General features: G+C 32.8%; 2 protein-coding genes across 2 annotated transcripts; both read left to right on the forward strand.

Annotated features, from left to right (window-relative positions):
- Positions 1-468: 468 nt before the first annotated feature.
- Positions 469-1,107, forward strand: LOC134697624 (oligodendrocyte transcription factor 2-like). Its single transcript, XM_063559907.1, has one exon. The coding sequence runs from the start codon at positions 469-471 to the stop codon at positions 1,105-1,107; it is 639 nt and encodes a 212-aa protein (XP_063415977.1).
- A 9,207-nt stretch (positions 1,108-10,314) lies between these two features.
- Positions 10,315-19,013, forward strand: LOC134697268 (uncharacterized). The gene is made up of 5 exons (XM_063559434.1): positions 10,315-10,392; positions 14,029-14,170; positions 15,360-15,493; positions 16,575-16,719; positions 18,710-19,013. The coding sequence occupies exons 1-5, from the start codon at positions 10,362-10,364 to the stop codon at positions 18,957-18,959; spliced, it is 702 nt and encodes a 233-aa protein (XP_063415504.1). The 5' UTR covers positions 10,315-10,361; the 3' UTR covers positions 18,960-19,013.
- The last annotated feature ends 1,641 nt before the right edge of the window (positions 19,014-20,654 follow it).

Here is a 20,654-nt window from a genome sequence, read left to right on the forward strand (position 1 = left end):
CGTATTGCAGCAAAATATAAAATAAGTATTTACAAAAACTTAATTATTCATTTCTGATATGTGAATCTGAATTTTGTTAACCGTTTTCGTTTTCAATCACAAATCCTTTGTTCTTGCATGTACAAATGTATGCATGTTCATATACATGTTCATTTACATGTATATAAGTGCCGATAGCATTTCCTGCTGTTTAATCGATAATTTGTTTTTAATTTCATCGCGATTATTATCTGTTTCCTGTAACTTATTTAGAACTGTTGTTTTCTGCCCAAGGACAATAACAAGGTGTTATAGCAATTGTAATGTATTTACTTCTCCAAAGATATCTGTTTGATAATGGTTAGCATTTAGTATAAAGGTTGAAAGGTCAAAATAGTACCCATCATAAGGAATTTAGGTAGCTAATACACTTGGTCAAGATAAACCACGGTAAGGCGTTTCAAGAATCAAAATATAGAAACCTTCAACATGAATACCATAATTACATCGGAATTACCCAAAGTGACAGATTGTTTAAAGGAAACATTTAACGTTTATCAAGAACGGGACAAAGAAAACGTCAACCAGAGAAATATTTGTAAACAAATGAACAATTCATACGTATCGGAAGAAGCTCGCCTCAAAACCAATGTAAGAGAACGACAGCGCATGCACCAAATGAACAAAGGTATGGAGGATCTAAAGCAAGTATTGCCGTACTCAAAGTCTGTCAATAAACTGTCAAAAATGTCTACCCTTCTCCTAGCAAGGGAACACATTGTATCGTTGCAAAAATCTCAGAAAGAGCTCCATCATTTAGTGCAGAAACTACAAAACAATTTATCAAGGCAGTCACATAATGCTTCACTAATGTGTATGTCAACGGAACCTGCATCGCATGATATTCCGATAATGTGCATTTCAACGAAACGTTCACCACACAGTGTCTCTAACCAAGGATTATATATATACAAGGATTACCAGATTGATACGCAAACAAGGGGAAACTTCATGGCAGAACAACCTCGGAGGAAGCTACAAGACATTACTAATACTAAAGGTCAAGGTCATGTTCGTCCGAAAGTTCTGCACAAATTTTCAATTGATGCTTTGTTATCGGATTGCTAATTTCCGTTACCAGGGTAAACATACGAACCTAACAGTCCATTATTTTAGACATTTGTCTATACGCTACCGTTGAATTAAAACAGTGAGTTCTCCGTTACCAAATATAATGATGGTTGTTACTTGTAATTTTATTGATAACAAGTTACATAATTCAAATGGAAATGTGCTTTACTACAATTTATTTATTGTTGTATTGTGAAAAGTGCTATTTATCAATTTTTATTATTTACATAAAATAAAAAACTTTAAAAGTAGTATTTTTGTTTTTGTTTACTTCAGTATGTCGTTTATAGGTAAAATGATTTATAAAATCGTTTGTATGCCAGATTGTCAGAAAAGAGGGACGAAAGATACCAAAGAGACAGTCAAACTCATAATTCTAAAACAAACTGACAACGCCATGGCTAAAAATGAAAAAGACAAACAATATTACACATGACACAACATAGAAAACTAAAGAATAAACAACACGAACCCTACCAAAAACTAAGGGTGATCTCAGGTGCTCCGTTGCATAAGGCCGTAAGTTTTCTCGTTTGAATTGTGTAACATTGTCATTTCGGGGCCTTTTATAGCTGACTATGCGTATTGGGCTTTGCTCATTGTCGAAGGTCGTACGGTGACGTATAGTAGTTAATTACAGTGTCATTTTTTGTTTTATCTCTTTTGGAGAGTTGTACCAATGGCAATCATACCACATCTTCTTTTTTATATAGTCCAGATATCTAGAGGTCACCATACGATATGTTATCAACAGACAAATATCTACATAAATATACATAAACCGTATACCAAGTCAGGGAGTCTAGACGTTTAGAATTATTTTTTTAGTAAAATATGACATTTAAGGTTGTAACAATTATATGTTCATGTGTAACCAAATCTTACATGAGCTAGAAAGACAGATAAATTAAAAATACATTGTATGTATTTCTGAAACAAACTAGTTGAAAATGCCAAGAATTTGGCTGGTAAAATGTTCACAGTATAATTGTTCATTTTTCCAAATGGTTATAGAAATCTGCTAATTACATCAAACCCTGATTAGTGGATATAACGAACTGGTGTAATGAGCGAATTATGGAGAATGAAGATGATAGATACTTAATCTCTCTGTCATTTTTACCAAGCATTTTTGTACATAAATTAGGCAGTTAGTTTTCTCGTTTGAATTGTTTTACATTGTTATTTCGGAGCCTTTTGTTGTTGACTATGCGGTATGGGCTTTGCTCATTGTTGTAGGCCGTACGGTGACCTATAGGTGTTAATTACTGTGTCTGTTTGGTCTCTTTTGGAGAGTTGTCTCATTGGCAATCATACCACATCTTCTTTTTTTATATTCTTTAATAATTCTTGTAATACCATAAAGTCTTCCATTTTCTATAGCTAAATTGTGGCTTACTTAATCTTATTTTCGTTACACATTAGATTTTAAACATGTTTTGTAATCATAAGGAATTGGTTTAAATTAATAAAATTGGAGACAAAACTATCTAATTTATATGATTTTATATATATATATATATATGTTCGACCTGTTAGTCAAATGCGTTTTGTTTAAATATACTTTTTCACTTTTTGGTCTTTTGGAAAATGTTGTTTGTGCTGTTTTTAGACCCTTCTACAACGAAATTTGTTTGACATGCACACGTATAAAAATTGCGGTTTTTATCCAACGCAATCATAGGTTTGAACGTAGTTTTCAATTTAGACTCGTTTATATATATATAAAAGACTTATTTGTAAAAGCTGCCGTCTCCTCTAATAAAAGCTGTCCAACTACAGGATGGTGCAAGTCGTGTGGTAACAAACGATGTCTGACTTGCCAATAAATAGTGAATACTCAAACATTTACTTGCCACTCCACTGGGTCTGTGTACACAATATTTTGTAACGAAACTTGCAAAACCCAGAATGTTGTATACATTCTTCAGTGTCGATGTGGCATGCAGTATGTTGGCACTACAAAACAGCCATTCAACAAACGCATGAATGGTCATCGTAGCGACTACCCATGCAAGCCCGACCTCCCCGTAAGTCGTCATTAAAGATCACATGGGCACGCCCAAGCTGATCTTAAAAAACTTACCATCACTATCATAGATCACAACGAGGATTGGTCAAAGGCCGACAGACTTGCTCGGGAAAGTTTTTGGATAAGAAAGCTGAGGACAGTTTCCCCAGAGGGCATTAATGAAAAAACATAGAAGAGTCACTCATTTTTCCTACCATCACTAATTTCCTGCCATCACTTGTGGCCCGTTACTACGGCTTCCGTACTGGACCCTTACACTTTTCAGGAATTTTTGAATTATATTAGTTTTGATAACAGTTGGCAAGGATGTGTAAGTACGCAGCCACGTTCTATTACTTAACCTTAGTAAAAATTTATTACTCAATTTTCTTATCATCAAATTACTTTATTTTTGGTATGTTTAAATACGCAGTCTCTGATTCTACTTCCTTTCCGTTGTCATTTTTTAAATATCATACCAGTTTAGATCGGTCAGGACTGTTTTGGGACTGTATTCCCACGCAGTTGTTTAACATCTCAACTGTCAACACCTTTGGGAATTTAGAGTTGTGCCAGTTCACATCGTAAATAATTTTTTTTATTTTTGGCATATTTTCGTCTGGCGTACTAAATTATAATCCTGGTACCTTTGATAACTATTTGCGGTGTGTTTGGAAATTTTAAAATTGTTCCAGCGTTCGCTTAAATTGTATAAATCAAGATTTTGATAGAGTCTTAATTTGAATTGACATGATTCATTTTTCATCGTGCAATTACCGAAGAAGGATATCTGTTATCCGAAATATCTAACATATTGTTCGTTTATTGTGTTTTTGGTGATGTTGTATTCTTTTAGACTTGTTATATATTATGTAGTGTACTACATCATGTTTATATGATCCATCGCCCCGTAAGATTTATCGTTGACTATTTATTCAGTCATTTAATATATATATATATATATATATATATATACGAGTCTAAATTGAAAACTACGTTCAAACCTATGATTGCGTTGGATAAAAACCGCAATTTTTATACGTGTGCATGTAAAACAAATTTCGTTGTAGAAGGGTCTAAAACAGCACAAACAACATTTTCCAAAAGACCAAAAAAGTGAAAAAGTATATTTAAACAAAACGCATTTGCCTAACAGGTCGAACAACTGATGTTCTTTAACCCTGCTGACTGCCATTGGCGATTGCCAAATAAAATTGATCACAAGATGTTACAAAATGGATCTTAATATAAATTTAATACTAAACAGAAAACAAATTTTAACTTGTGGCCACGATGTTATGCCACGGTGTCAATATGTTTTAGTACACCAGATCCGGATTTCGACAATAAATGTCTCTTCAGTGATGTTAGGGATCGAAACGGTATTTGGAAGGCCATATATAAAGTACCCTCATTTTTAGATCCTGACTCTTGAATTTAAAGAGTCAATATAGGATGAACGGATTATATAAACCGGAGGGAAAATATGATACAAGCCCAAACGAAAAAATATAAACGAGTCTAAATTGAAAACTACGTTCAAACCTATGATTGCGTTGGATAAAAACCGCAATTTTTATACGTGTGCATGTAAAACAAATTTCGTTGTAGAAGGGTATAAAACAGCACAAACAACATTTTCCAAAAGACCAAAAAAGTGAAAAAGTATATTTAAACAAAACGCATTTGCCTAACAGGTCGAACAACTGATGTTCTTTAACCCTGCTGACTGCCATTGGCGATTGCCAAATAAAATTGATCACAAGATGTTACAAAATGGATCTTAATATAAATTAAATACTAAACAGAAAACAAATTTTAACTTGTGGCCACGATGTTATGCCACGGTGTCAATATGTTTTAGTACACCAGATCCGGATTTCGACAATAAATGTCTCTTCAGTGATGTTAGGGATCGAAACGGTATTTGGAAGGCCATATATAAAGTACCCTCATTTTTAGAAAAAGTACCCTCATTTTATATATATATATATACAACTCGTCTAAACATCAACCCAACAATGTTAGATCTGTAAATTTGCTTTCGCAAATTTTTGGTTCTTCCCTCGCCGGGATTCGAACCCATGCTACTGTGATATCGTGACACCAAATCGCCTGCACTGATCATTAGAAAAGTTTGAAGAAGTCAGCAGCTGAACCTCAAGATCTTGTTTTAAATAATTATAATAGAAACGCAGCTTTATGAAAGCAAAATATACGTCAAGCAAGTCTGAAATAAGGATTTGGCTATCTCATACTTAACCTTAATCGTAACAAACAATTTATTCTTAATAAAATATAACCCAATTAAACTTTTTACATGAAACATCTCTCTAATTCGCTTTATAAGTAAGCCCTTTTACGTTGTTTTTCTTTATTCATTTTTAAAAATGTTTATTGTCAAGGTTGGATGTTTAAAATATGAACTTTTGGTGTCCCATATTTGAATGAACCCTGCGTACTCTAACTATACTTATATTGACACTTAATTTCATAATGATGTGATTTTTACGTACATAGTATTATTGTATAGTGTGTATGACGCAAAGACTAATATCCCGCTGGTATATAGGTTTTAGTTTGTAAAAAAATCTGTTTACTTTTGTACATATATTTGTTTAATAAATTTCATTCACTTCGCGTGGAAAAAACTATACGCCGATTAAATTCAACAAACATCTTAGACAAGAATATATGTTCAGTTGGATCATGGAAGTATTATATTGACATAATACTTCCATGGTTGGATGTAGGATACATGTATAAATTTTTTAACAATATTTCAAAACATTTTAACCATTTTTTTATATAAAAATCAGAATAGTAAAGTATACCTGTGTTAACCTACACACTGATAACCAGAAAAAATGTTGTATTAAGCAGGGTATTGGAAAACTTAAGTTTTATCTGCAAGTATATTAAGCATTTTTGGAACCATAAAAATGTGTAGATACTTATGATCACCTATAACCTGCCTAATCCGACACCTGAGTATTCTAACATCCTGATTTAACTTATGATCACCTATAACCTGCCTAATCCGACACCTGAGTATTCTAACATCCTGATTTAACAATCCGACACCTACTCTGCAGGTGTCGGATTAGACAGGTTATAGGTGATCATAAGTATCATACCACCAATTACTCCCTCAAATTAAGAACGTAGCCCTACTCTTGACAAAAAAATGATGTTTTTGATGTCATTGTTTACTTAACCAACAAATTTGAAATCAAACTTTTAGTGAAAGCGAAATATATTTAGACCATTTTGAGGCAAAATTCACTTAAGAATTGAATGCTTCTTTTTGTAAATTTATTGGGTGGTAAAAGCGTTGACCGAAGTACATTTTGTATGAAGCGCGGAAGCGCTTCATTCTAAAAATGTACGCACGGTCAACGCTTTTACAACCCTATAAAGTTTCAAAAAGAAGTATTCAATACTTATAATTACATTTTTTTAGCTAAAATCATAAAAACACGATTTTTATCCAGTTTTATTTAATTCACCTGTGCACTTTTTTGTGGGACCTCGTGTCATTATGCATGATAAATGTTATTGTCTGATGCAATTGTTTACGGAATAACATGTTAGCCAATCAGAATAACGTATTATAATGAAACTTACATCTAATGTAATTATGTGTCTATGAGTTTGCATTAAAAATTCAGGACTAATGCGCAACATAGTATACTAATTAAAGATTTCCAGAAAACTAGTGGTTATTTTTAGAGTAGTTATTTTCTCAAAAGTAATGCTTTCTAAAAAAAATTACAACATGGGTTTAAAATTGGCATGTAGAAAGGTGATACATGTACAAGTCAGGATATACATGGTTTCTATGAAGCTAAAACATTAAGAAAGCTGTGAAAATTGCAAAATTGGATTGAACAGATAGGAATTTTTAATTGGTGGTCTGACACCTACATTGTATACGTAAAATTTATACCTGTATGTTGCAGAGCGTTTAGTGGTTAAAGAATTGAATATGTGTGATGAAATACCAGACATCTGAAGAAATACGATTAAATATCAATAAATGATCACTGACAGTCTGTTCGGAAATCTAATTTAGTATTGCCATGTTAAAGGTGTGAATGTAGGTTGCATTTCTGTTAATATTGACAACGCAATTTCCCATAGCAACTCCTTTTATGGCTAAAACTGTACCACTTTTACTATCAAGTTTTGAAAACAATCTTATACTAGAATTGAAAGTTCATATGCACTACAATTTTTTTCAAAGGTCAAACTATCGGGCTGCGCGGCACATTTTCAACGTTTATATGCCCTGAACTTTTTCAGAGTTTAAACTTTTAAACACTTAAACAACCCCTTCCTCGAATGAAGGGTTACCACAGACTTCAGTGTAAACAATATGCACATGTTTATTTACTGGTAACATTCCCAAGTTATTTCTATATGAGATGGAACACAGAGAGCATAACTGGGAACCAGTATGTGAACAAAAATAATTTTCTATGAATATTCTAGATTCCCCAAAAGAGGCGTGGTTTGAGAAACAGCTGTATTTACAAAATGCAGCCTGTAGGATCTAGTTTGACCAAATTGAACTCAACGGATTGACAACAGCAACATATTATTTCATTTTCCCGCATTTATAAATGTTTGAAACAAAAAAATACCTTAAAAAATCTAATGTTTATGAATTAATTGAATACAGTACTAACTGTGAGTTAAACAGAGGAAAATAAATGAATCGCTAATACACTTTTTTTTACAGCGGATTGAGAGTTTATTCTGAAGTTGCCGGTGCAGAAATTCTGCTATCGGCCCTTGCGTTTTTTAAAAGCACCCATCACTTCATGTAAATTGTTTAAATACGCGGACATTATCGAGTGCAACATAATATTCCTTCTAACTAGTTATTATATTAATTTCATCAATAAATAAACATAAAAATAATTTTGAAGAACATAGATAAATGACATGTAAATGTTTTGTCGTGATAAATATATGTTCACTACAAATCACGAATAGCGAAAATATGTGTTAACGCACACCAGTGGCGGATCCAGGAATTTTCATAAGAGGGGGCCCACTGACTGACCTCAGAGGGGACCCGCTCCAGACACGCTTCAGTGATTCCCTAAATAAGCAACCAATTGTTTTCCAAAAAAGAGGGGGGCGGGCCCCCTGCCCCCTCTAAATCCGCCTCTGCATGTGGACGAATATCTTGAGAGATGATCTGCTATATATATATATAACTGTTATACAAAAAAATCATTTGATATGTAACGACATCACCCACACAGGAACTTGTCTCAGAAAAATATATATCTACGAGCCTTCACCTAACATTAGGGTATAGAAATATTACTTTATTTCTAAGACAAGCGCATGTGATCATCCACCAGTATCTGTGGTCATCCGATGTTCAGTACTCCAGTCATTTGATTAAACGAAGCACCTGTCAAACAATGTGGATATCTGGCTGATCTCGATACGTGTGAAGAAATACGATTAAATATCATTAAGTGTTCTTCGTTCAATCTAATTTATTACAGTCATGTAAAAGATGTAAATGTAGCATCATATTTCTCCTCAAATATTAAAATTTTAAAATTCTTTTTAATGCATTTTATATATTTTTTAAAAAGTGTAAAAATCTACCAATTCAGCAACGAAATAGGTTCATGGAAAGGGTATATTGTGCAAAAGAAACTGGTTCATGGATAAGGGGTCTTGTGAAAAATAAACAATTTAATGGAAAGGAGATCTTGTGTAAAAGACACAGGTTCATGAAAAGGGAATCTATTGATAAGAAACAGGTTCATGGAAAGGGGATCTAGTGAATAAGAAACAGGTTCATGGAAAAGGGATCAGGTGTATAAAAACAGTTTCATGAAAAGGGGATCTTCTGTATAAGAAACACGTTCATGGAAAGTGGATCTGGTGTATAAGAACAGGTTCGTGAAAAGTGGATCTGGTGTATAAAAAACAGGTTCATGGAAAGGGGATCTTCTGTATAAGAAACACGTTCATGGAAAGTGGATCTGGTGAATAAGAAACAGGTTCATGGAAAAGGGATCAGGTGTATAAAAAACAGGTTCATGGAAAGTGGATCTGGTGTATAAGAAACACGTTCATGGAAAGTGGATCTGGTGTATAAGAACAGGTTCATGGAAAGGGGATCAGGTGTATACGAAACAGGTTCGTGGAAAGGGGATCTGATTTATAAGAACAGGTTCGTGGACAGGGGAGCAGGTGTATAAAGAACAGGTTCATGGAAAGGGGATCTTGTGTATTAGAAAAATGTTCTTTGAAAGTGGATCGGATATAAGATACAGAATCCAGACTTAATCAAATGTCACAAATGGAGGACACATTCGTGAAATTATCAGGTGAAACAACTTTTTTAATATTAAAAATCTTTAACCATAAAAACATGTTTCTTGTGAATTGAGAGAATATGATTCGGTTTCCGTCGACTAAAGTGTGGTAGTGAACGTCAAACTTCACGGTTAAGTGTCAATTTTAGTCATTATACCTCAGAACAAAGATGCGATGTTCATAAAAGGACAATAGATATAACATAATCGGGTGAAATGATATGATAAGATTTGGTATAATTTAAAGAAAGATAAATGCATCTTTCCCAATCGTATGCCATCGTTTGGGACCTTATGACAAAGAGGGAAGCTAAGAGGATGTTTATTTTCGTTCATTGTCACTGAACTAGTATAAAAAAAATATTATGGGCCAGCTGACGGATGCCTCCGGGTGTGGGAATTTCTTGCTGCTTTGAAGACCTGTTGGTGACCTTCTGCTGGTGTCTGCTCTATGGTCGGGTTGTTGTCTCTTTGACACATTCCCAATTTCCATTCTCAATTTTATTATTGATACCCGAGTAATAATCACATTGAAGCTACCAGACTTATCATTGTGTACGCCAGAAGCGCGTTCCCTCTACAAAAGATACATAAGTTGGAGAGCATTAGATTAAAGAACCACCATTCCAAACGGTAGAATAACAAGCTGGTTGTTTACTAAGGTACAAAATGTACTAGTAAGTACTGACAACTGGGTTGACTCTGGACTAACAGTCTTCTATTAGAAATATCGACCCAGTGCTGTAAAAAATGAAAAGGAGAAGTCGTGTGCAGGTGATTTCACAGATTATTATAAATCTCTAGCGGATTATCAACCTGGTATCATACACAAAGCTGGTGAAACGATCATCAACCTATCACATTTTAAACGATATTGTAGAGAAAACATGTATCGTTTTATGTTTGTTGTTATTTACGGTAAGATTTTATTTATTTTAAGGTGTACGATCATATATAATACCATGTCAATATGATTTTATTTATTTGATGGTGTACAGTAATATGTAATACCATGTAAAATGTTATTTTATTTATTTGATGGTGTACAGTTATATGTAATACCATGACAATATGATTTTATTTATTTGATGGTGTACAGTAATATGTAATACCATGTCAATATGATTTTATTTATTTGATGGTGTACAGTTATATGTAATACCATGACAATATGATTTTATTTATTTGATGGTGTACAGTAATATGTAATACCATGTCAATATGATTTTATTTATTTGATGGTGTACAGTAATATGTAATACCATGTCAATATGATTTTATTTATTTGATGGTGTACAGTAATATGTAATACCATGTAAAATGTTATTTCAATCTTTTACTTTGTCTACATAGTAATTATTTATTCAAATAGCACTTGTTGAAAAGGATAAGAATGTTATGGTTCGCTTTTTTATTGACATATTGTGCGCGCTCTTTATTTTGTTAATTTCAATAGTAATAGTTAACATTTTTGGGCGGGATCACGGTACATTTTAATTCATTAGTTGCGGGTTTTTTTCAGATATTTTTAAGATAAGGAATGTACGCGGTAGGAATTTGTATAAGTTGTTTTACTGTAAGATTTCATTTATTTATTGGTGCATAGTAATATAGGGTTATTGCATGAATATTGGGGAATATTGTCCCGAGTAGAATCTTTTATTAAATGATATGAGCAAATAAGCCCTAATACGGACAAATCAGCATGTGCAATACTAAAAATGTTCCACTGTCGATATAAATCAAGATTTAATATTGTTCTTCGAACAGGGCCAATACGGAAAAAAACAGGGCCAATACAGAAAAAAGCGTGAAAAAAGCCGTATTAGCCCTAGGGCTAATACAGGACGTTCACTTCCGGTTTTCAATTTTCTTACGCCATTACTTAACTTTGGAAGTATCGTTATGCATAAAAACATTTGTATAATATTTTTAAATTAAAGTCATAAAATAAACAGGTTAAATGATGTGCAATGTTTTGTAACGTCTTAAAGTTTTGAAACGGAAAAAACAGGGCCAATACAGAAAAAAGCGGGAAAAAAGCTGTATTGGCCCATGGGCTAATACGGGACGTTCACATCCGGTTTTTAATTCTCTTATACTCATTTAATAAAAGTGTTATGAACTGGCTGTTTCTGTATTGGCACTGGTATAGATTCTCGGTCAGCTGTATTGGCCCTAGACCCTACGGGTCTCGAGGCCAATACAGCAAACCTTGAATCTATACCAGTGCCAATACAGAAACAGCCAGTTAATAACACTATAATATTGCACGAGCTTGCGAGTGCAATATATGTTCTACGAGGGACAATATTAGAATTTATTGCACGCTAACTTTTGGTTACGTTCTGTGGGAAATATTATATTGCTATACAATAATATGTATTATTCCATATTGATAAAATATTAGTAGGTTTTTCTATATAAATGGGATTTTGAATAAATAAGCATATTCACCTGCGGAAAAAGGATATTCACGGCGCAAAACGTCGCGTGCTTTTACGTGTATAATTTTGGTAAAAAAACGTTTGATGTACAATTGGTTTTGGTAAATATTTTCTATTACATTAATTTCTCTCGGAATATGGAATAAAACATTTACTGTCTTTTGTTTCGGTAAATATGTGGTTTTATTGACTTTTGAAAAACTGATATTCACTGAGGCCGTTGGCCTCAGTGAATATCAGTTTTTCAAAAGTCAATAAAACCACACATTTACCTCACCAAAAGACAGTAATTGTATAATAACACATACAATATGATATTATTCTTTTTTTGGTTTTTAGTAAAATGGATGATTTCTTTGTACAAAATTGGTAATTAAATTACTAAGATGTATTCATACAAACAAACAAAAAGCGATATTTTACTTATGATTTCATTATCATGTCAGAAAATTGTACTTTTTAGCATGACGGTACAACAACATGTGCTTTAGTGTTGTATGTTTCTTTCTTATATATTTTTAATTAATCTTGCAAATGTAGAAACTATTCAACAGATAAATTTCGCGTAATGCTTTAGGTCGCACTTATGTGGTTTTTGTTTTCTTCTCTCGAGCAAACGTTACGTCCAGGTCCATATTCGGGGATTTGTTCGTATTAATCACATCACAAAAAAATAAAACAACACGTAATTATAAATTTCTGCATTTACCTTCATCAAGAATGCTCAGTCACAACCGAATATTTGAAAGCTAAGAATGTATAAGAACTGAGACAATTGAATGGCGACATGACTATAAAGGACCTAAAAATAGCAAAATTCATCTAAGGCCAACTTTTCCTGAGGATGGAGAAACATTAGTTTTTATAATAAAAAAAAATATAAATGGACAATTTCAGAAAGGTTTGATGTACATTATGTAAGTACCAATCGAAGAACAGACTATTGTACGAGGACTGATAGTCAATCGTCAGAGGTATCGACCAATACTATAAACAATGAAAAAGGAGGAGTCGTGTGTAGGTTAATTCACTTATTATTATAAATCTCTTGCGGATTATCAACCTGGTATCATAGACTTATATGTTGAAACAGTGACCGTACTGTCACTTTTTTTAATGATAAAGTAGAGAAAAAATGTTCTATTTTATGTTTATTGTTTTATACAGTAAGATATAATTTATTTGTTGGTATACATTAATATGTAATACCGTGTACAATATGAGCTTAATCAATTTCGTTTGTGTGCAAGTGACATTTAAAAAATAAAAAGTAAAATAACAAAAATACCGAACTCCGAGGAAATATTTAAACGGAAAGTCCGAAAATGGCAAAATCAAAAGCTCAAACACAATAAACGAATTGATAACATCTGTCATATTCTTCTCTTGGTACAGGCTTTTCCTTATGTTATTTTACACTGTACAATTCGATGTATATGTTGCTCAATACTTTTAGAGTATTTACCTTGATGACGCTAAAGGTAGCCGAAAATGACCGTTTGACACCTGACGGTAAAGGACATTACCACCCTCACGTATGTTTATCGTCAAATTATAATTATTGGTTTAAAAGATACTGGTATTATTTTTTCTCTCCTGTAAAATGAAAGATAGTAGTTATCTGTTGCTGTACACGTTTATTCTCTGTTTACATGTAACATACATATACTTAAAGAGTACATTTAAAGTTTAAAATTTGGTTAGTGCATCGGACTACTAACACAAAGGTTCCTGGTTCGATTCTCGTTCGGGATGAAAATTTCAGGAAATCAATTTTCGGCTCTCCCTTGACACAATTTGCGAGTATGGTCTTAAGGAAACGATGATAGTCCGTCGGAAGTGGACGATAAATGGATGACCCGTGTTAAGAGAGAGCCATATCTCTTGCACGTTAAAGACACCCTTGTAGATTTCGAAAAAGAGTAGGCTAGTGCCGCTACAAGGCAACACTCGCACCACCCGCAAAGTGGAAAGGGATTAATATAAGTTGCAAAACTTGTTTCCCAATCCACTATAAATAAATATGTTTAAACTAAAGTTTAAGATTTTTAAAAAAACATTTAAACATTTCATATATTATTATGTTTCTTCTTTCATTTTATTTAAGCTGTTTATATCCCATTTGCGAGAGGAACATGTGAGTCGTTTTTGTACGATATCTTGAATTGTTATGGTCTATATGATGTTCACCCAATAACCTCTCCGGATTCCATTCTCACTTTGTGTGACCAGTATTATCCAATATGCTCGTGAGTAGACCTTAAATCTTTCCTCTGGTAATAATTTTATGTTTCCTCATAATTCTATAAATGTGTATGCCCCCGCAGCGAAATGGGCATTGTGTGTTACCCTTCACCGTCCTTGCCATTATCGTTTGAAAATCAAGTTTGAATGGGAACCATCTTATTTTAAAAAAAAATGTGTGCTATGACTCCGCCTGTCAACCAAGATTGCCGACATGGCTAAAAATAGAACATAGGGGTAAAATGCTGATTTGGCTTATATATCAGAAACTCAAGCATTTAGAACAAACATGACATGTGGAAAAAATGTTTTGTTATTATCATGAATATCATTTTAAAAAGATAAAAACTGTAAACAGCAATAATGTTCAGCAAAGTGGTCCCATATGGAGATATTGCCCTTTAAAGTATTTTATTTCGTAAATGTATGTGATCGTTTAAAAAAATATTCTCCTAAACAAAATTAATTCAAACTTGGCAACAATCAGCTTTAAATAATCTTGTTTAAAAAATTTGTCCGATGACACCGCCTGCCAACCAACCGGATGGCAGACATGGCTAAAAATAGAAATTAAGGGGGAAATGCAGTTTTTGATTTATTTCTCTAAAACTTAGGCAAAAGTATAACGGTTGCATTATTTCATGTATCAATTGTAATTAAAAAATATAAGGTAAGCGCCTTTGAGCCTCTAGTTTTGTTAATCACCAATCACTGAAAACGACTTATCACCATACAATAACTTACAGTTGGCAACAAAACGGGATCAACTAGTGTGACAGAAAGTTATTAACCTCCTAATATACCGTATAGCGGGTTATTTTCGCGGGTGTAAAATTTCGCGATTTTCATTGAACAAGGTATGCGAAATATTTTGGCGGTTATTATTTTGGCGTATTAAAAACTTGTATCCATACCTTTGTATGTACACCTTTAATTTGGCGGAACTTATTTTGGCGATTTTGTTCTATCCGCGAAAATAAGCGAAAATTTGCACCCCGCGAAAATAACCCGCTATACGGTATAAGACGTGGAATGACTGCCATTAAGACAACTGTCCACCAGACAGTCATCAAATTTTGGCGGGGCTCGTATCGCGCAGGTTTATTTTCATGTTTGTTTAATTAGTACCTTCGTTGTTTGTTTTTCTTGATTTTTATATTTCTTGAATGACTTACAACAATTATATTTGAGCAGTGCAAAAGCGACCTTTCTGAACTGTTACAAGAATGCAATGGCATCATGCGAAGACAAGCGTTTATTTAATCCACTTATTATGGAAGAACTGTCAGTAAAATCGGTTCTGAATGGATGTTGCGCAAAAGAAGCAGGTATGTTTTTGAATATCAACACGGCAGGTTTTATGAATCAATGGAAAACTTGCATTTCAGTAAATCGTTGTCAAATCCTATCCCAGCACCCCAAATCCATAGATCACAAAGTGTTTTGACCATCGTCATGAGCCCAAGCTATTGCATGATGACGCTAATTATAAAAATACTTTAATGTTTATAAGAGGCTAACAATTGGTCTTAAGATAAATGTGTTTACTTCCGATGCAAAGACTCTTTGAATGAATCATTATCAATTCCAAATAGTTTATCTGTGATGATTTAAAAACACTACGTTGTGAATTAGTCTATTTAATGGTTTAGTTAGCTTTTTGAGATGAATGACATTTTTGTGCTGTGTACAGAATATAACCATAAACCAATGAATGTGAAAACCCTGAACGTATCACATATCTGCAGGTTGATTTTTATTCGCGATAGATGTCCTTATTGCGATGATGCAAATTTATAATCGTTTTGACAAGTTTGTGATAGTAAAATCGTAACATACACGAGCGAATCGAAAAATTTCAGATAAATAAACAAAAGCATCTCAAAGCATAAAATTATCAATAGGAAATATTAAATCACATCTTTTATCGTTACTTTAAATATTAAGCTTCATCAAAATCTTGGAAAAGGAAATGTTGATTGTTTATATTAGCTTCATTTCAAGCAAGTTCAACAGAATAACTCTTTTAAGTGTTTATACTGAAGTCGTTAATATTTAGAGCCAGACTATCTTTATACCATCCAAGTATTTAAGGGTGTAATTAAATGATTGTGTCAGTATGTCCAACAATTTTGACATACACATTGTGATTCGCAACAATACAGAAACATGTCCACAATAAGTAGTACACAGTAGGTCTCGATTGGAATTCTGACAACTTGGCGATATACTAAATCTTCCTGCAAAAAAATATATATTATTAAATTTCGAGCTATTTTGATAAAACACAAATAGTACATATGAAGGAAACCCACATATAAACAAAAAATATAAACGAATTGATGGTCAATATTTTTAAAAATGATATATTTTTGGTCGCTTATCATTGGCGATTATAATCTGTTTCAGTTATTTCGGATGGTAAAACCCAATGTTTTGGAGACCTATACAACGATATTCATACGATAATCAGAGAGTATTGTTTCCGAATGGATATTTTGACTCAAGTAGCAGTCAAAGCTGTTGACTCTGGAAATTGGACAACGTATTGTGGGTAATTATCTTACATTTTACTAAAAATTATATATCAATGAAAAGTAAAATTACAAAAATACTGAACTCCGAGGGAAATTCAATCGGAAAGTCGAATCCCTAATCAAATGGCAAAATCAAATGACAAGACACATCAAACGAATCGACAACATCTGTAATATTCCTGATTTGATACAGATATTTTCAAATATAGAAAATGGCAATATGATTCATATACAGGGTTTGCAACTGACTTACGAACACCTCTCCCATCAGGGATCGTTAAGAATGACTAATTATAAATAAGTACCATGTGTTACAGCATCTTCTCTATTTTGCTGTCAATGATCAACCGAGTAAGTCTGAATCACTTTAGTGTGATTGTTTGATAATGTTACGTCACTATTTTATTCCTCTAGCAACATCAGTATAATCAAAATTAATAGAAATTCGGATAAACATAATAGGTCTCCACAATGGGGAGGGTATTTATACCCCGCCCCTAAACAGCTGCTTGAATATCTGAAAATCCTTCTACTGTGGTTAAACGGTCTATTAAGCCTCTTGGATTAATAAGAAGCCTGCCATTGTTTTACTGGCGAAAATAATACCTAATAAACATTTGAGTATGATATTAGTTTACATTCTATATTGGGATCTGTAGTTTCCTATAGCTGTATTGTATTGTACATGATAATATAATTTGAAGTGTCGTTTTTAATGACACTTTTTTTTGTGATTGGTTTTTCTGTGTTTTAAGTTTGGATTACTTGTGTCTAATGCTAGACTAATATTTTATCAATACGAAATGTTTAATCGGTCTTATTTTAGTATTAACACTATTTTACTTAGACAGTATTATATCAGAGAAATGGTATGCTTTTGTGTCTGTTTGTTTTGTTCAAACATCTTTGTCAATATAATGGAATTTTATGCGACTGTTACACAAGTGAGAGGTTTAGCTAGCTATTAAATCAGATTTAATCCATCAATTTCTACATAAGAAAATGCCTGTACCAAGTCAGTACCAAGACACTTGTTATCCAATCGTTTGATGTGTTTGAGGTTTAAATTTTGATTACGGACATTCCATTTTGAATTTCCCTCGGACTTCGGCATTATTGGGTTTTTTTTTTAACTTTTTATTACTACACAATAACATTGAGAAAGGAAATAGTGAATGTGTCAAAGGTACAACAACCCGACCAAAGACCAATTAACAGCCACAATGGGTCTACAATGCAGCTAGAAATCTCGCACCAGGAGGCGGGCTTTAGCTGACCCCTGAACAAAAATGTATAATAGTTCATCGATAATGGACGTCACACCAAACTCCTACATATATAAAAGAAACTAAAATCAACAATCATACAAAACCAACAAAGACTAGAGGCTCCTGATGCGGCGGGGTTAAAAATGTTTTTTTTGAAATCTCTACCCACCCGTTATACCTTTAGCCAACGTAGATAATACAAACGCACAACAATACGCACTGTAAAACTTAGTTTAAAAGAAGTCTGAGTCCGATGTCAGAATAAGCAAAAGAAACTTAACAAAATGAAATTGAAACATAAATTAACAAATGCATGTTTTAAATATAACAAATAGGATGCGACAGTATAACACAATGTTCTAAACCCTGATTCCATGTTCTATGTACAAATCAGGATATTTTAACCCAGCGCCTTTCAAACTACGACGTAGAACATATCTCAATTAACGATTTGGCGGTAGGTTAGCAGAAACTAACGGGTTGTGCTGCTTTTGTTATACTATCAAACTTATCTGGCGTATATACTAAATTTAGTCCTGGTATCTATGATGAGTTTATTTATATGGTTACTACTGTAAACGCTCAAAGGTACTTCCAAGTTCTCCGTGTTCTTTATTAAAAAAAACATATATTATAGCCGTAGCGATTTACTACACCAGATAAAAGTAACATATGTGAAATCTTTGCAGTTTTAACATCAAACCAAAACTTTCAAATAAGTTTGCATTGATTATTTTAGATTACTTGATGAAGCGCAAGTTTGCATAAAAAGCATTACCAGTCCATTGAACTGTACTACAGCGTACAACGACGCCACTATGCACCTTATGTATGCATCACAGCCACCATATTGTTGGGATAACTCTTACAACTTTTATTGGATCGACCGATATGGCATCAACGCATGTACGTCTAATTGGTCTAGGTGCCATTATATAACTATGATGTTGATTTTTCTATTTGTTATGACATTGTATTTTGTAAACTAAACTTATAATAGTTGTCGCAATGTATTTTGAAAATTAAACTAAGTTTGATTTTTTTACATTTCATTTGTCATGTCAAATTTGTCAGAGTTTGTTTTGAAGGCCGAAATCTGTGGTTAGAAAAAACTCCTTAAATATTGTAAAATGTTCAGCAATAGTTATCAAAGGTACCAGGATTGTAATTTAGTACGCCAAACGCGAGTTTCGTCTACATAAGACTTATCAGTGACGCTCATATCAAAATATGATCTTCAAATATTTTACTTATTTCTGCATTTATTCCGGAAATTTTCATACATGAAGATACTATTTGAATGGTATCAAGAGTTAAGCACTGAAAGTCAGGAATATGGTATTGTTATCTTATAGTTCGTTTCTGGGTATGTAGCATTGTCGTTTGTTTTTGTTGCACTTCAATGGTCCTGTTGTTTCGTTGTTTTCCTCTTATAGTTAATGTGTTTCCCTCGGCTTAATTTGTATCACGGATTTGTTTTCTCTCAATCGATTTATGACTTTTGAACAGCGGTAAACTTCTGTTGCCTTTATTTACTTGACAATGAATTTATATTGAAAGTCTGTTAAATGAAGGTTTTACTACAAGTATAACAGAAATTTAACATTGACGCGTCTGGCGTGTGTAATGTAAACTGGAGTAAGTAAGTAAGTAAGTAAGTAATTTTTATTGGTTTAAAATCCAAAATTACAGGATTGATACCAAGACAATACAAATTTGTTATACACAAACATACAAACATATATATATCATACCAAATTTATAAACATTAGATGCGGAGGTGGTTATTTAGTGCTTAATAGAGCATTTCTAGAAATGTACATGTCGCTTATAAATTTAACAATAATTCTAATTATATCAGTCTCAACACAGTTATACAAAAATTTAAATCTTGCTTCATTAGTCATATTGAAAAAAGAGGGAACTATTTCACTAATTCTGGAAAACAGTTGGTCTCTAATTATATTTAGTTTTGTACATTTTAAAGTGAAATGAAATTCATCTTCTACTTCTAAGAGACACAAAGGACAAATTCTTTCTTCTACAGGGGTTTTAGTGTGACGCCCTTGTTCAATTCTAAGAACACTATTACTAATACGAATTTTAGCAAAATGCCCTATTACTTTTCTGTCTATATTTAACAATAAATAGGTTTCCAATTTATAATTTTCTTTAAGCTGTCTATATGTTCTCAGCTTATTACCATGTACTGATTTATTATCACAAAATATATTTTCTTTCCAATAATTAAGATATCTATCATTAAGTTTGGAATGAATTGCATATAATAAACGCTTTTTTGAAATAGTATCATGATTTTTCCAAACATGTGAAAAATTTAATGTAGCAAGTAACTGTTCAATCTTTTTAGCAAATCCATTGGTTAATTGCAGGTTGGATCAATATACATCTTTTAGTAAACAATTGTTATCAGATTTTATGACATGCAGCCAGAAGCCAATTGACAGTTTTAAAGCTTCTGGAAGATTCCATTTATAAGTAAAATATGGAGAAAATAAATATTCTGTTTACAAAATTTACTTTTGGATACCATTTCTGATCATAAACAAGTTGTTGTCTAAGTTTGTCAGAAATCTAGGATAGTTAAGAAAGGTATTAAAATTAAAAAAAACTTTAACCACAGAGTGAATGTCTATGTCAACTGGCAGGGAAAAAAATCATTA

The sequence above is a fragment of the Mytilus trossulus genome, chromosome 14 (assembly GCF_036588685.1).
Source record: "Mytilus trossulus isolate FHL-02 chromosome 14, PNRI_Mtr1.1.1.hap1, whole genome shotgun sequence".
Taxonomy (NCBI): domain Eukaryota; kingdom Metazoa; phylum Mollusca; class Bivalvia; order Mytilida; family Mytilidae; genus Mytilus; species Mytilus trossulus.

Coding starts and splice junctions, on each gene's coding strand:
- LOC134697624 (XM_063559907.1), top strand. CDS start 469: ATGAATACCATAATTACATCGGAATTACCCAAAGTGACAGATTGTTTA.
- LOC134697268 (XM_063559434.1), top strand. CDS start 10,362: ATGTATCGTTTTATGTTTGTTGTTATTTACG. Junction 10,393..14,028: donor TATGTTTGTTGTTATTTACG/GTAAGATTTTAT, acceptor ATTTTATTTAAG/CTGTTTATATCCCATTTGCG. Junction 14,171..15,359: donor CAGTATTATCCAATATGCTC/GTGAGTAGACCT, acceptor ATATTTGAGCAG/TGCAAAAGCGACCTTTCTGA.